At 33.7% G+C, this 16,856-nt stretch overlaps 1 protein-coding gene across 14 annotated transcripts in view; it reads right to left on the bottom strand.

Moving 5' to 3' along the window:
* Positions 1-5: 5 nt before the first annotated feature.
* The window catches only part of LOC135210121 (titin-like), a 117,910-nt gene continuing 101,059 nt past the window's right edge, over positions 6-16,856 (bottom strand). For 12 of the 14 annotated variants that reach the window (XM_064242927.1, XM_064242930.1, XM_064242929.1 and 9 more), the window contains 4 exons: positions 13,825-16,503; positions 9,124-9,196; positions 4,508-4,572; positions 6-4,366 (listed from right to left, as the gene is read on the bottom strand). In XM_064242927.1, the coding sequence (XP_064098997.1) occupies positions 4,124-4,366; positions 4,508-4,572; positions 9,124-9,196; positions 13,825-16,503 (3,060 nt within the window). In that variant the 3' untranslated portion in view covers positions 6-4,123. The other 2 variants (XR_010313463.1, XM_064242932.1) reach the window with 2 other exon arrangements.

The raw sequence follows: 16,856 nt of genomic DNA, 5'->3' as shown, positions 1-16,856 counted from the left end.
CAAAGACAGTGTAATATGATTTATTAAGTATTGATTCACAAATTTTATGTGTCAACACCTGAATAACCAACATACTAAACCGATTCCAAAATAGACTAGATTATACAAATGACTAGAATGTATATATATATTGCTTGATCCACTAATAATTACACACTTAAATAAAACCAGCAGATTCTTGTGCCTGAATATATTAAAAACTAACACAGGTTGAGAATTTGGAGAGAGAGAGAGAGAGAGAGAGAGAGAGTGAGAAGGATCACGTTTATTTGCTTGTCTGAATTGTAGTAGTCTGCTCTCTTTATAATGCTAAAATCTGTCAGGTATCAGAAAAAAAACAAGAAAAAAGCCTGAATGTAACCATAAGAAAAATAAAAAATAGAACTATACACAGAATAAACAGTAGTATATGAAAATTGAAATAGAGGGACCTTAGGCTAGAGCAGCGCAGTTGAAAAGGGAAAGGGATACTGAGATGGTTAAATGCTAATTATATAAATCGTAACTGCAAGTCATACTCTTGGCAACAATGATGATGCACTTAGTGTAATATTACTCTAAAATAGTAATCTACCACTTTCATATCATACATATATTTATATATGTACATACATATGCACATATATACATACATATATACCAGTGTATATACATACATATTGTGCATATTTTTATATACAGTATGGTGTGTGTTAAAGCAACCTTCCACAGATCCAACAGCATTTAAAAATAAATTTCTCCATCTCGGTTGAGATACGAAGCTCAGTGCTTCCCTCATCTAAACTAACTCACAACCCATGATAACTCAGTAAAAGAATTATATTTAAATACAGAAAAGGATTTTGTAGCCTACATGAGGAGGAGGAGTAATCAATTCCCTGACCTACACTGAATGGACTGATTACTTTAATATACACATTTATGTATAACAATATACACATGTATACATACTGTATAGTACATAATATACATGTATGTATATATATAAATACATATACTCTACATATACAGATATATATTTATACATCTATAAATATATACTGTATATAAATATAATCAATGACTGCCACAACATTCCAGTAATGACATATATCCTAATGACATTACTCACAGTAACAGAACTTTATCACATACAACTGTCTAGAAACATAAATGCTTTATATTTATATGAGGAACAAAAATGTGTATCCTTGAGGACTTTCAAAAATGCACAAAAGAAAATGAAGTCACTTCAAAACATAACAACAATGAATTCATAAGAATGCTTATATCGATCAGATCTTGTCCATAGCCAAGTGAGACGAGCTTCCATGAGCCAGGCATGAAAAGCACAATTGGTGAATAGTTCTTGAAGAGGAAATCTATAAAGAACCAAAAATTCCTAATAGGAAAAACAGTTGTATTTTAGATTAGTCAGCTATCAAAGATAATTGAACTAAATCAACACGTGAAGAATACAGTTTCTCAAAGGGCTGGCTAAAAGGGTTTGAGAATTTAAAGGGTAAGGAATAGTTACTGACTCGCAATCCACTGTGCATGATTTGGTAAAACCTGTTAATTTAATTATAGTACAATTTCTTGGACAAAGGAAAATGTACTACTAACCTTATCGTGAATATAAATACATATTACTATAGCTGAACTGTAATGTTTGCTGCATGCTGTACAAAAGGAAATGAGACATATATGTACATTACGGCCTCAGCAATGATGCGCCTTGATAAGGATTCTTTTATCAGTTGTCATCTTACTTCACAGTTTATCTATCATCACCAACACCAACTGGATCATCCTGTGTCATCAGTTCTTCTCAGTTTTGTACATAAGGGAGAGCCTCGTGTTAACGTGAAAAAATAGTGAAATTTAAGCTCTATATACATTTCTCTTCCTTAACACAGAAAGAATCATTCACCTTTAACAAGTAATTACACTGCAGATTTATTTTGCATAAAACATGTTTTCTCCACTAAGTAACAAGCCAAGACAGTGATGCACCTATGTGTACCATTTCCTTAGAGACCAGACAGAAAACACTGGATGCTCTTAAAATATCTGATATACTTTAATTCAGTATGGAAAAATAGAAAACCTCAATACAAAATTGGGCATCTACTTTCACATACAGTATGGCAATCCATTCAAGAAGCTATAAGGAGTTAACTAGCATAATTTCCATATATAATGTAACAGGATACATTGCCTGCAAAAGTAGCCTTCGGAGATATTCATATAATAAATTCCTTTAAAAATGATATAAATCTTCACTGCACGTTGGTTGTCATTACTTCATTACAGCTACCATCCAACACCTAAATGGAGATGAAAATCAAAATCAAAACACTTTAATTTCCGACGTAGTGAATTCTTAGGACAAACAAGTGGAGAAAGAGGTTTCTAGATGGTCACATAAAAATTTTCGATGCTTCTGAAATCTTTAAGTGCAAAGCAGGAAAATATATGAAAACTCCTGTATGAATTGTCATGCATTTCATAGGACAAAGGCTATTCCCCCTTGTAAGAACTCCCCTTAATTGCTGAGAATGAAGCATAATAATTACCTTATAAGATAGAAATTTAAAACTAAAATAAAATTAAGAAGCAAGATAAATAAGATTTCATTACAAAGCTGCTTTTATAATTCCAGCTTTAAAGGATATTTTTTTTACAAACAGACTTTGTTGTAAATAAAGAAACAAATAACAAATACTTCTTAAATCAGTTCCTTGTAATGCAAATTGTTTAAAATTACCCTAGATTTTATGCTAATTTCGTATGTTATGTATTCAAGATTCGTAACACTGTACACTATCTTATCTGAAACCATATACTGTACAGTACCAATTTTTTTAAAGGTTCCAGTTCACTCTAGCAAATGGCTAAATTCATACTGCTTCCACACTAAATCTAAATAGTGTCAGGCTTACAAAATCAGTGATAATCATTTGAGTTTAAGAATATACATTTAATTTGTGTACACTGTATATATATATTATATATATATAACAAAACAGTAGAATAATAATATAATAATAATAAGAGCCTTTACTGTTTAATGAAAACATTTGATATTTTAATTTCAAATGACCTTGAATGTTCTATCATAAGAATGAGTAATAATAAGTAATCTTTGAATAGAAATTCTCAATGCTTTTAAGAATAAATGATACTGCAATTCTGATGGCTACCCTGCAGTTGTTCATTCTTTGATGCAAGCAAAGATTTAAACAAAATTATCACAGGTAATTAAAAAACTGTACTCAAATGAATATTCCAAATGGATAAAACTGGATTTGTCAGTATACAAATAAATCATAGCTACACACTTCGTCATTATTCATCCACTTATTCATACTGCGATCAACTTGGGTCAAACTTGGCTACGAATGCTTAAGTATTCCAAGTCTATGTTTCTGGGATTAAGACAGGATCTACCTTGTCAGCTTCACCTGCGTTTCTTTGATGTTTTTCTGTGTATCATCAACACGTCACAAAGACAGCACTGGAGGTGTTTCGAGCATTCATGAGTTTGGAAAATGACTGATGTAGATGTGAAAGAGTTTAGTTATGTTCCAACTCAGCAGTGTCAGATCTGACTCATTTCTAAACAATGTACGCTTAGACCATGATACAGTTAATGTTGACATTCTGGAAAATTTTTCATATATATAAGTGGGCAGTGAATGGTTCAGTCTCACATCACATGCCGTATACATTTAAGATAGCCCAGTCTGATGCAGACGATTTTGAAGAAAAACCTGTTCACTCACAGATTGCCATGGATCAATTTAGGTGTATGACCGTAAGTTCATGTACAGCAACACAATTTTGCACCAAATTGCTGTTACATTCATTGAGAAAAGTAATCATGATTGTGCCATAATCAAATTTAATATTCAGAACTGCAGATTATAAAAGCTGTACACAATAAGTATCAAATCTCAAACCTTACTTACATTCCTGAGGAAGCTGCTACATAAATAAACTACTTCACATCTATGGCCATCCTATCTCCTTCGCAAAGGGAAGAAATCATCACTCATAATGTTGAATGTGTCATTTATGGCTGCCAGTTTAAATTCATGATATATGAGATAACGATTCATTCTTTTCTTATTTTTTCTCATCATTCATCATCTGATGTTTCCTCTGTCACAGCATCACTTTTTGGTGGTGCTGCTGCTTTGGCTGCTGCTGCTGCTGCTGCTGGTCTTTTGGTTGCACTGTCTTTCTTTGGGACCTCTTCAACTTCCTCTTCCTCCTCTACTTCTTCTTCCTCCTCTTCCTCTTCTTCATTTTCAACTTCCTCTTCTACCTCCGTGGTTTCTTCTACTTTCTGAGCAGCAGTTGCACTCATCTTGGTTTCAATCTGCAAATAAAATACTGAAAGGGTAAATATGAAGACAGCATTTTGTTCCAGATATACAACCAAATAATGACACTAAACAAGCAATTATTTATACTATTACATATACATACAAATATTAGATTAAATCTTTCCTTAACCAACCTTTGCTGTTTCAGCCCCTTCCTTCAAATTCTTTTCTTTTGTTGCAGTAGTTGTGTGGTCTTCCTCTGAAGGAGAAAAAGTTAAGATTACAATGGATGCAAAAGGGAGATGATGCATTGCAAACGTGGAATGAAAAGAAAGAGAGAGAGAGAGAGAGAGATTAATTCTAAGGCCAAATCTGATCAGCGTTAATTACTGCAGAGTCCTGTTTCAATTAAGTAACAACAGACTGAGTGAGCGTTACAATGATGATGGTTAATCTCAGTGCCAAAAGCATAAGGATTTTGTTTGCTGAGCATTGGAGATTATTGTAATAAGAAGCCAAAATTTAAAGCCACACTATAGCCATCTTAGTCTACTATTAGATAAAGTGAACATCTTTAAACATTAAATTTAAATAAATACTGCATTAGATTGGTAACCATTTCTAGAGTCTAGAATTACAGATGAAAAAGAAATAATTGAAATATTAATATGGCACTTTATTATTAATACATAGATGAATTACGATTGTCAAAGAAAACAAAACTTATCCAAACCCAAAGTGAAAGGTTAGTCAGTTTAATTAAAGGCGCTCCATAGATACTGAGAGGGTTGCATTGCACTTACCTCTGAAAATGAGTGTGTTCTTTTGTTTGTATTCCATTAATTCAAGTGTATTTTACTTAAAAGCAGACCCTTTTTCAATTTGTACTTACAAAATATAGCTAAGCTTCTGCATCCTACTCAAGTGTTACATTTTCATTCAAGAAAAATCAGCTAAATTTACAAAAGAAATGACCGGATTCAAAAATAAAAGTCATTTTCTTCCCTCACTTTATCTTTTGCTAACCATAATATGCTGATCTATAATGAAACGAGCACATGAAACTTAAAAGGCTAAACTGATGGATGACAGAAAGGTGCAAGTAGTACCTCCAAATAATAACACAGTCGAGACAAAGTACGTAAAGACATTCGCGATTCTAAAAACTCACTCTAACAAATGTGAAAAGATTTACAAACACATAAGTTAATTAACTACTGTTAAAATTCTATGCAAAACCTAAAGTGAGCCTTTACCTGTATTACATATAAGTATGTAGTAGGCAGAGTGAATTGTGACTCCTTTTACAAAATGAGATACAAGTGCTAATGTGAAAGTTCATGAGTCAATTATCAAATATTTTTCAAGATACTGTATGGTGGAGTTCTCAGCATCCCATTTCTATGTAAGAGAGGACATGAGTGAAATTTAACCTTGATCAGTGTTACTACACTACACAGTAATGTCAATGATACTGTACTGCACATTCTAAGTACAGATCTTCCTACTAAGGAATTCTAATTTGAGTTAAAAGATTAAGTCATTAAAGCATAAAAGGGGGAATAGAAGTAAAGCGGATGCTAATTCCACCTTTGTTCTGTAAAGGGATGGGATCAAGTCAACTCAAAAGACAGAGCAGCATAATACAAAACAAGGCTTATACTAATTCCACATATGTACTATGTAAGAGATAAGCCAAAATCATTAGTATTGAAAGCATGCCACAACACACTTACTGCCGGCATTTACAGAAGGATACAGAAATTCAACTGTATGGTATTGCATCTTCCAAGGACATGGATAAAAATTTGTGAGGTTTATAAATCTCAGTTTTGATAATAATAAAAAAGTATTAGCACACACTGAAAAATCATAAATTACTGACACTATTTCTTGAATGAAATTCAAAATGACACTCCTTGCCTTATAAAAATCTCTTCTTGGGTGCATGTTGAACTGCTGCATTAGATGAGAAAAGAAGGTGGAGGAAGAATAGGAAAGAAAGGAAAGGGAGGCTAAACAAAATGAAAACTAAAAAACAGAGTAATTATTTGCATGAACAAGACAGGGATGCCATGGCTCTCTACAAGATACAGGTCACTGAAGGTGGATGGTCAGTCTTTTACTGATAATTATGGAGTTAAACATCATACTAAGATATGTAAATAGAATGTCAAAGGTCAAGAAGTTATGCAAAAAACGAAACATATGCAAAAAAACAAAAGAGAAATGTATCTGGCTTACAAGACAATAAAGATGAAATCCAAAAGTGGACACTTTGAATACTACAGGAGAATGAAATCTTCGAAAATCACCAAAGAAAAGGGCAGCTTCTTTCAAGATTGCATTTTCTTTACAAAAGTTCTTCACTCTTGGAATTGTGACTTGTACGCTACTGTCTGTGTTTATGTCCTAGTTCAGAAATGATAAATTCGATGACATAATATACATTCAGATGAACGACAGAGGTTTGTAAGGAGATAAACAATAGACATCTATTGGTTAGGGAACTGTAATAGTAGTTAGTTTGATATCTGAAGGCGATGTAACTAGAATAAATGTAACTGCTGGACCTTTCTACTAATGTGCGTCCATGCACTCTGCAAAGAGATGCAACATAAATGTATTAAAAGCTTCAGCTTCATTACTCAAATAGCAGAGGCCTAGTTTAAATATAAGTGTATACAAGGCATCCATGAAATATGAGAGAAGATTTTATGATTACTTATATGTAAGGGTACAATGTGCACTTACATATATTATTTGTATAAAATTGTTTTCATACATTAGTCTTATCTCTTCTGGTTATATATTTATAAATTTTTGAAGAACGAAGCCAAGAACTACAGCACTTGATTTTTTCATAGATCTGTACACTGCCATTATTTTGTCAAAACCAGTTTTTATCTTTAAATACAGTCATTTTAATAAGTCTATTCTACTTAATATTTTTGTGTTTGTCCCCTTAACATACCATTGCTGTAATCTGATCATTAACAAAATATGTACTGTAACCCTAGCATTCATCATTATTTAATTTTATTTGGTATCCCTTCTGAACTAAGACTTTTCCTACCTAAAGTCATGAATTTGGTTGGTTTTCCTCTACCATTCTTCTTTCCCTGTTTTCTTAAAGAGGGACAATTCTGAGGAGTACATTTATATATTAAACCTCAAATTACAAATACATATGTTATAGTGAATAACGCAAATAATGTATTTACTTTTTCATTGTTTTTTTTCTAGGAAATCTAATCTTAAGACGATGACAAATTGAAAAATTCAAAGGTCATATACTGTGCATACAGATCATGAATATACCATGAAATCTTATCTTTGATCTTTGCCTTGCCTTACACCTTTATTCAAACTCGGATAAATGCAATGAAATAAAAGTTAAACATTCAATAAAAAAACAAGGCAATTAGGATGCTTTTAAGAGCAGCCTTGGCAACTGAATAAAATGCAAGCTGGTACTGTATTAACTGCTAAAAGAAGTAACTACACAGCAATATTTGATAAATAATGCTGAAATTATAAAATTTCTTTAATCCCCAAAAGTAGTTTTCATAAATATGACAGAATACATACAACACAATTAAAATAAAATCATGGAAAATTAAAATATGTACAAAGAATGAAAGATTTCTGAAGTGCAGTGACTTAAAACACATAAGAATAACAGTTAAAATGTTCGTATCTACCAGAAAACTTAATCAACAGAACTACAAAAAGACAATTAGCCTATCCTGAGAACTAATTCAAGTACATGGAAATACTGAACACTACGGAATTATGAAATCAGAAATTAATGCTATTAAAACTTGTTATCTACAAAATGTTTACGCAAATGAATATCACTGTAATTTTTTGCTAATAACACAAAACTTCAAGTATTAATAAATTTATGATGATATGTTTTTGAATAAAAATAATTTACTTCAAAGTACAACGAGAAACAAAATTCAATTGTCATAGTTTTAAAGCCATTTAGGTCAGGAGGACATGTGACCATCTATCTCCCATCCAATGTGGTTTGAGCTGTATGCGTATTGCAGATTTAATGTCTATGGCATTTCATTTTCCCACAGCAAAATTATAAAGATAATTGACACCAAAGTATATTCTGCAACAGTCATAAAATATCAATTTTGAAAGCACAACAAATGCAACTCATAGGAAGGTGGCAAAAATACAAGTCTTGGCAAACGACCCCTTATATTTTTTGGATCTGTTTATTGGCTTTTGTTGTTCAACTAAAATCTGTTACTCAAAAGTTTACAATTTGTATAATCATATATAGATACACAAGTACATCTTGTGGTTTGTACAGGCCAAAAGATACAAGTGTTCCCAGCAGCAAAATGCTGCTTAATTCTTTTTTTCTTTTTTTTTATTCAGAATCATTGATACTGAAAATTTTTTGGTCCAACAAAAGACAAATTTTATTACTGGAGAAACTCACAAAACATAAACCCAGACAATACAGAATCAAAATTACAGCTTATATGCAAAGCTCACCAGACAAAATACACTTAAAAGAACCCTAGAACAAGTCATTCCATAAATTCCAAGACCATTGGAGAATCTATGTACTACTAAGATGTTTGCTTGTTCATAGGTTCTAACAGCATGTGCTATGGTGCTGGTTGGAAGGCATTTTTCCATCTCTTTCCAAGCAGACTATTTGGTGGCTGTGACTGAGCTACTTATGAATGCTAATCATAAATGACAATTTGCATATACATACTATATATCATATATGCACACAAATGTTTAGATTGAAATACTCATGAATCTTAACTCTTACCTTTGGTTATGACCTCATATTCATCCATGTCGGGGCTTGAACCCTTACTCGATGTCGGACTATCCTCGTTCTTCTAAAATAATTGAACACAAAATTGTTAGCTTTCAAATCCTTATACATACTATTCTGGGAGAATATATACAAATGTTAACTTTAAGCCATGTTTTCTATTACTGTTTAAATTAACATTTAAAATCATATGAAATAACTGACGTATATTAGATACTTTAACAATACAAAGCTTAACAGACAAAGACCCCACTTTAAAGAAAATATTTCAGGTATTCAATCATTGAAAGTATAATTCAAATTATCTCTCTACTTGGCCAACCAGCCACTCAATCATTCACGAAGCTGAATGGAAAAGGCACCTCCAGTATGAGCAAAACAAAAAGACAGTTTTGTACAAATATAAAGAGTTAGCTGCAAACAAAATTGTCTCAATATTACTAGTTAATTTTTTTAGCCATAACTGTTTCACTGATAACACATCCAAATTCTGAATATTTGTAAAACGTGTCAATAAAAGTAGTAGTTTCATAACATGTCAACTATGCTCACTGATAAATATAAAAGTAAAATACTGAACTAAGTTCTAAGTCACTCAACTACATGATGACAAATGGTTTTCAAACATTTGTCAGTCTGTGATGCAAGTTGTATGTACCTGACAAGGCAAAACTTCATGGCCATTGTTGTTTTCTTTACTAATATTATTTACAGTGGTTGATTAATTTGAAATGCAGTGACACAAGAGAATTGATGGTTATCTGTTATAATATTTCATAAGAAAGAAGAACAGGAAAGTCAATAGATAGAGGAACCCCAAAAAGGTAAGATGAGTTCAAGAAAAATAATTTTCCATAATGCATTCTATCCTAAATGCAGGCATTTATCCTTTATTAAAATTCACTCAAATAAAGCAAGCACTTTCAAGACAGAATACTGTACTAAACAAGCAGACTACGTGCTTGCACTATCGAACAGCTACTGAATATGAAATATATTAAAAAACTGAAAAATATTGAAATTTTGTCTAAAAACTTTCGAAATTGAATTACAGCTATGAAATAACTAAGAAAAACTGCACTCTTAAACATTTCACTATAATCCCCGCATAAATTTTAAATATACAATTTCTCAGCTTTTAAACATAGATAATCAAGCTTGACAAAAGAGAGAACTAAATAATAGGAATCACCAAAGCTATTCATATGACACCAAGAAATGATTTTAGTGGCATAAATAACAAGGAAGAATATTGTTTTTCACATGTTACAACAATGCAAGGAAAATCATGAGATTATTTCATCAAACATAAAATGCATTCTGACGGTACATGACATTTTTCATCTTGAAAGGTGCAATAAAATAGTACATCTTGTTGACAGGCCAGGCACCGAGAGCATACACCCTATACTTACATGTAGAATAATATTTACTCTATAAGAAGAGCAAAATAAATTGGTGAATATGGAAGCAATGACCTTTATAAGCTAAGTAACTACAGTTACGATCTGCACATGCCACACCTTATAGCAATGTGTAAGCAATCCTTCAGCATAATACTATATGGACCAAGGTAAAAATCCTTTATGGTCTAGCTGTACAGTTTGGCACTACTTTGAATATTACAAAGCAGACATCTGATAAACTATTGCATACCTCTGCAAGTAAACATCCATCTCCTTTTTTCAGCACATTAAACTTGCAGCTCACAAAAGAGAAACTTCATCTTTCTACAGTTGTGTTACTATTCTTCTGTCAAAACCCGGTTTGTTGTTTACTTAAATTGAGGGATGGTTTCCAATACGCATGTACAATATACAGAGATCTACCATCACTCATCTGTTGATCTAATTCTCTCTAGAATATATTCATATACGTATCCCATACTGCACTTTTTATCCATGGACTTCATCTTCCTACAGAATCACCATCAATACAATAATATCTCAGTAATGATTAACAACAGGTAAAGAATGTTTAAAATTCTTATAACCTATCAGCCCATCCAAGATAATCATTAAATACATTCTCAGTGGGTAAAAGAAAAAGTTAAAATGTACAGCAAGGGGCTATTCAGTGTCTTAATGAAGGAAACTCATGATTCTTCACCAAAAGCCAATGATTTTCAACAACGTGCAGACAAATGAAGCAAACTGAATTTACTAAAAGAGATACCATCCAACAAACCAATTAAGATGCATTAGTTTTATTACACCTGAAATCCTAGTCTTGAAAATACTCATTGGTAACCATGTATCTCCAGATATAGTTTATTGAATAAAGTACATTCCTTCATATTTATTTTTCATGTCTTGCTGAGGTGATAATGGTCCAAACATAGGTGCTAAATGTTTGTAATGTTGAAAAATGAAACCATGTTAATTGTAATGTTACTAGCAGTGCATTAAGTAATATCAAATGTACAAAATAACAAAGTTTTTGTGTCAATAGTGCCTGGCCTGTCGATTCATTTTGTAAAAATGTCACATAGAATTGCCCTTTGGAGATGTGTAGATCCAGTTTCTAATGATAAATAAATAAACAATATAGTACAGTGTGTGAATAATAACTGATAAAATAAATAAACAATATAGTGTGTGAATAATAACTGAAGTGAAACGAAGTACTAATTTTTATTTCTCACTTTCATACCCATTTGCATTGCTAAAACATGTCACAAAATGAAATACTTCCATATAAACTTAACAAGATCTGAAACAGATAGACAGTGCCACAATAACTATAAATATTTCTACAAGTGTCACCTGTCAATGACAGAAGTTGAACAATGAAAGATAAATCATTCAAAAAAATAAAAAGAATACTTTACATAAGTTAGTTAGAACTGACAGAACTAAAGAATGTGAATCAAGTCAAGAAAGAAGATATAAAAATCTGCAAATAACAAACATACAGCAAATTGAAAAAAAAAAATAATAATGTCCCGAAAGAAGGAGCATTTAACAAAATGCATGAGAGTTAATACTCTACGCTTTAAGCATTTCACAAACTACTCTGAAATTATTCTTTTTCATATACATAAATGCATCCAACTGTAACTGTAGTGAAGTGTCCGATTACCTATTTACTTGTTCTTTGGTTATAAGTCGGTACGTGTCTGTATGATACATGCATATTTTTGCTAGCCTTTAGAGAGATTTAAATTTGAAGGTACCACTGACTGCCATATATTATGCAGCATATGAAACACTAAGTAAAAATGAGTTTTGCATCAGGATATCATCCTCTGTTACCTGAACTATTTCAGTGTTCTTGGTCAATAATTTTTCAAGCAAGTTTCCTTTTATTTTTACAAGGCATTTTTTGAATGGTTGTACTTTATCAAATTATATAGGCATTAAACTACTATAGAATTCCTGTATGTTGGCTGACCAGGTAAACTTAATGGCCAACTAATGTTATACTGCCTAATCAACTTGTATGTTATATGGGTCTAACTGAAAATATCAGGTATTGTAGTTTTCAAATTCAGGAAACTTTGGGACTGCTTTAGAATCTGCAATCTCTTATGCACAACATTCTGAGGAGTTAGTTCTGGATCACTGTGCTGTAACCAACAAGAAGACATAATTCTGTACAGAAATGAATAAGTTCTGGTGAATTGTTTCCTGTTTGGGAGAACCTCAGGCAGTAATAGTTTAACTTTTACTAACATCTCAATTAACCATTATTTTAATTAGGATTGTTTTCCATTAACTAGAGACTAGCACTTCAGTCTGTTGTACCTGTAATGTCAAATTTCATGTCGATAGAGTACGTAACTGGGGTTCCTCTAATGAAATAACAATACCATGTAAGAGAAAGTGAGACCTACTTAGTGAGAAAAGACAAAATCACTAACACACATGCTGTCAAAACCTCCAAAGGGGTATAGTACTCAAGAAAAGTGGTGGAGTTCAAATAATGAAGAAAATAATTGCATGTTACAAGAAAGGAGTACAGCACTGTGTATTGGCTTATCTAAGGTGTAGCTCTTTCAGTCCAACATTTGGTGAACAGACTACCAACTCAGTGAAACACTTTGAAGGCATGTATCATATCTGTGCACTGATCACCTTTTTACTATTTACCAACTTGAGAGTATTCAGTGTCAGTAAAAAATTCAAATAAGCCATTAAAAAGTATTCTGATTTCTGAATTTGTCTTACAATTTCTTATATAATGGTAGTCTGTTAATAAGATGTGATTATAATCACTCCATATATTAGTAATATGCACTGGAATAATGCACCACATTCTTGAAAAAAAAACTGACTGGAAAAACTGAGAAACAGTCGTACAAAATAATATTAGGTTTTGAAAAAAAAATATGCAGTATAAAACATAAGAAAAATAAATATATACAGCATGCTATCAATTACAACACAATGAATTAAAATGTTCATACAATCAACTCATTTGTGGTAAGTTAAACAAAAAAAGCACCATCCATATATGAAAAGATTTTCAAGATAAGAATGAAAGAAAAAGATGATGAATGAATAATAGGAAATCAAATTAGTTTGAAATTTACAGTTAATGCACTTTGCAAACTTATAACTAATGTCATATTGACATTCACATTAAACACTGGCTATGTATCAGTTATTAAAGTCTATATTTCTTAAATAATAAGCACACACGGGTTTAGTGGGTGAGTGTTGGCCACACCAGAGTAAGACTATTTCTTACTGGGCTGACAGTGGTGGCACCTGGGCCTTCCTGGGCTGCTGGTTTTTCTTGTGTATTAGGCTTCACACCAGAGTTATTTGATATTTCCTCCAGTGCTGCTTCTGCTAATGCTGCCTCAACTGCTTCTCCACTAAGTTCCATCTCAGGAGTGGATGAAGGAGATCCAGATGGTGAGTGGGAAATGGTAGCTACATACACTACAGAAGATTGCGATGATGTTTTGCTAGGCGCTGTTTCTGTGCTATTTTGAGGTTGTGTTTTTGATACAACTGCATCATCTACGTCACTAACAGCTACAACTGTAGTAGCAGATGAGGATTCATCAGTTGATGTTGGAGACTGATCCATTGGAATTTCCTCTGTTAGAAAAGTTGATCTGGTTGTGATTGACTGAATTTCCTCTGGTGTCAAGAATGATTCTGGTTTAGATGTAGCTATAACATCAAGAGCTGCTCGAGTAGTAGCGGCTGCAACTGCTTCTGCAATGGCTTCCAATGAAGGGGTAATTGGAATCTGTGGAGCAACATCTGGCTCTTTTTCTTCTTCTTCTAATTCTTCCTCATCTTCTGGTCTATGAGGGGGCAAAGGACTGCTAGGCCTCGGCAAGACTTCAGCAGGTTGTTCTCCTATTGTTCTCTCAGGTATCAATGATGACTTTAATATTTCCTTTTCAGGTTTTTCTGTATCACTCACTTCATTTCTTGCTACTAAGTCACTGTTGTCTGGAAGTAATTCACTCTGGGGAATCTGATCTGTTGCTTTCTTGCTCCCTATTTCAGGCAGCAATTTTTCATTGGTATCAGATATCTCTGTCTTTACAGTTACTTCTGAAATGACCACACTCCCAGTTTCCTGAGCCTTCTGAAGCAATTTTTCATCTGATCCTTCAGGTACAGTAGATGCTGGACCTTCACACACAGTAGATTCTGGAATTAATTCTTGCTTTTCAGTTCCTAAAACCTGACTTTCTTGCTTTGGTGTATCTTTTATTTCCTGCTGTGAGTTATCTGGTACATTCTCATTGACTATTACTGTATCCTCCAATCCTTGCTCTGCATTATCTAGCACATCTGCACCTGTTGCTGGTGTTTCCGTTGCTTCCTGAGTTTCATCAATTACTGGGGTGTCCTTTACTTCCTGATTCTCATCAACTACTGGGGTGTCCTTTACTTCCTGATTCTCATCAACTACTGGGGTGTCTTTTACTTCCTGATTCTCATCAACTACTGGGGTGTCCTTTACTTCCTTATGCACATTATCTGGTGCAACCTCAGCTGCCACTGGTGTATCCTTTACTTGTTGTTGTACATTATCGGGTGCATCATCTGCAATAAGTGTACTGTTATTTGATGGTGAGGGTGTTATATCATCCCTATGTTCTAGCCCAAGAAATGCTAAACTTACATTGCTGGTGACAACACATGGAACAGCTCCGGCTTCGCTAGCTTCAATTTCTATGTCTTGTGCATGGGAAGAGCCAACTACCTGTGCATCTTTAACTAATAGCTGAGTCTCAGATGGAAGAAGAGCATCAAGGAGAATTTCTGTCACTTGGTGAGAAGGCACAGGACCATGACTACCACCTTTTGTTTCTACTCCGCCCTCATCATGCCGAAATGAGGTATTCATTCCTAAAACAGCAACTTCTTGCTCTTTTTCTGTTTGTGTACTATCTTCCTTACTGTCAATTTGAGGGGTTGGTACTACTGAAAAGGCAAAGGATGTTTGAGTGCCTTGGCCTTTGCATACAGACACAGATTCTTCATCTTTCTCTACACTTAATTCCATTACGAGAGGTGGGACGATACTTTGTTGAGCTGGAATGTTATTCTCTGCATTTTCTTTATTAGCATTTTCTTCAGCAAATGACCGAAGATCTGAAATGTCAGCACCAGTCTCAGTAGCTTCTGAAGATCCCTCACTGCTCATTTCCCGTGCAAGAACTACAGGAGGTTCAGCTGTGGGTTTGGATGTGTCCTCTTTAGAAACAGGTACTGGAAGAGCAACAGCTTCCTCAGCATCAGGTTCATCATTCAACCCATTCTTTTCTTCAGTTTCACATGTTCCAGAAGGACGACGGGGTTCCTCACACACCTTTTCTGGAACTGAAACAGCTGGTGGAGTTGTTTCATGTACATCAGAGGGAGCTTCTGTTTGAAATTCCTTTTCCTTTTCTGGATATGCATCTTCCCTTTTTTCTGGAAGCTCAGGAATTTGTACTTCTTCAATATTGGGCTTTTCTTCATGTATGGCTTCTTCTGTTTCTAATGCTGCTGGCAAGGGTTCTTCAGTTGGTGCTGCTTCAGGTTCTTCTATTGGGACGCCATCATCTTTCAGTGCCTGCAACTGGATGACGGTGCGACCAGCTGGAATGAAATCCCCTATAGCAGAAACTTCTTGTCCTTGCACATCAGTATTATCTACAGCATCTGTGACTTCAGCCTGAGGCAAAGTCCCATTTAAAGACACACCCAGAGGAGGGGTGGCCTCAAACTGAAGTTGACCCAACTGAAGTTGACCCACCTCTTTCAAAATATCTGAGAAATTAGACTGTTCTACCTGGATCTCCTCAAGATGACGCTGCAGTGAGGCTGGAAGGGATGTATCCTCACTCAGGGTTGTAGTAAGGGCCTCGCTGCTTGTTAGATCTTCTTCACTTGTCATCTCACCCACCTCCTCCTTATGAGAAATAAAGAGAGAGTCAGAACAGAACCACGGTGAGTACATCAGTAAAGTTGCTACTTGAAAATAAAGTTCTTCTATAACTACTTTATGGATGTTAAAAAACAAGCATTAATATTCTATGTACGTACAAAGGCTTTTGTAACTACGGATGATATGGAATTTAAATTATTTAATATATAAGCCAGTACAAACCATACATGATATTTTTCTTCAAATAGAATACGTACAAGTAAACATCCTGAAGAAAAAAAAAAAGAGCACATGAAATTATGTTGAAATGACCAATGTTATTATGCATAAAAGATTAGATTTTCATTAACCAAACCTGGCTGACAGATGAAAATCAG

Source organism: Macrobrachium nipponense, chromosome 39, assembly GCF_015104395.2.
Source record: "Macrobrachium nipponense isolate FS-2020 chromosome 39, ASM1510439v2, whole genome shotgun sequence".
Lineage (NCBI taxonomy): Eukaryota > Metazoa > Arthropoda > Malacostraca > Decapoda > Palaemonidae > Macrobrachium > Macrobrachium nipponense.
Note: the sequence above shows the minus strand (reverse complement) of the source record. Positions and strands in the feature narration are given on the sequence as shown.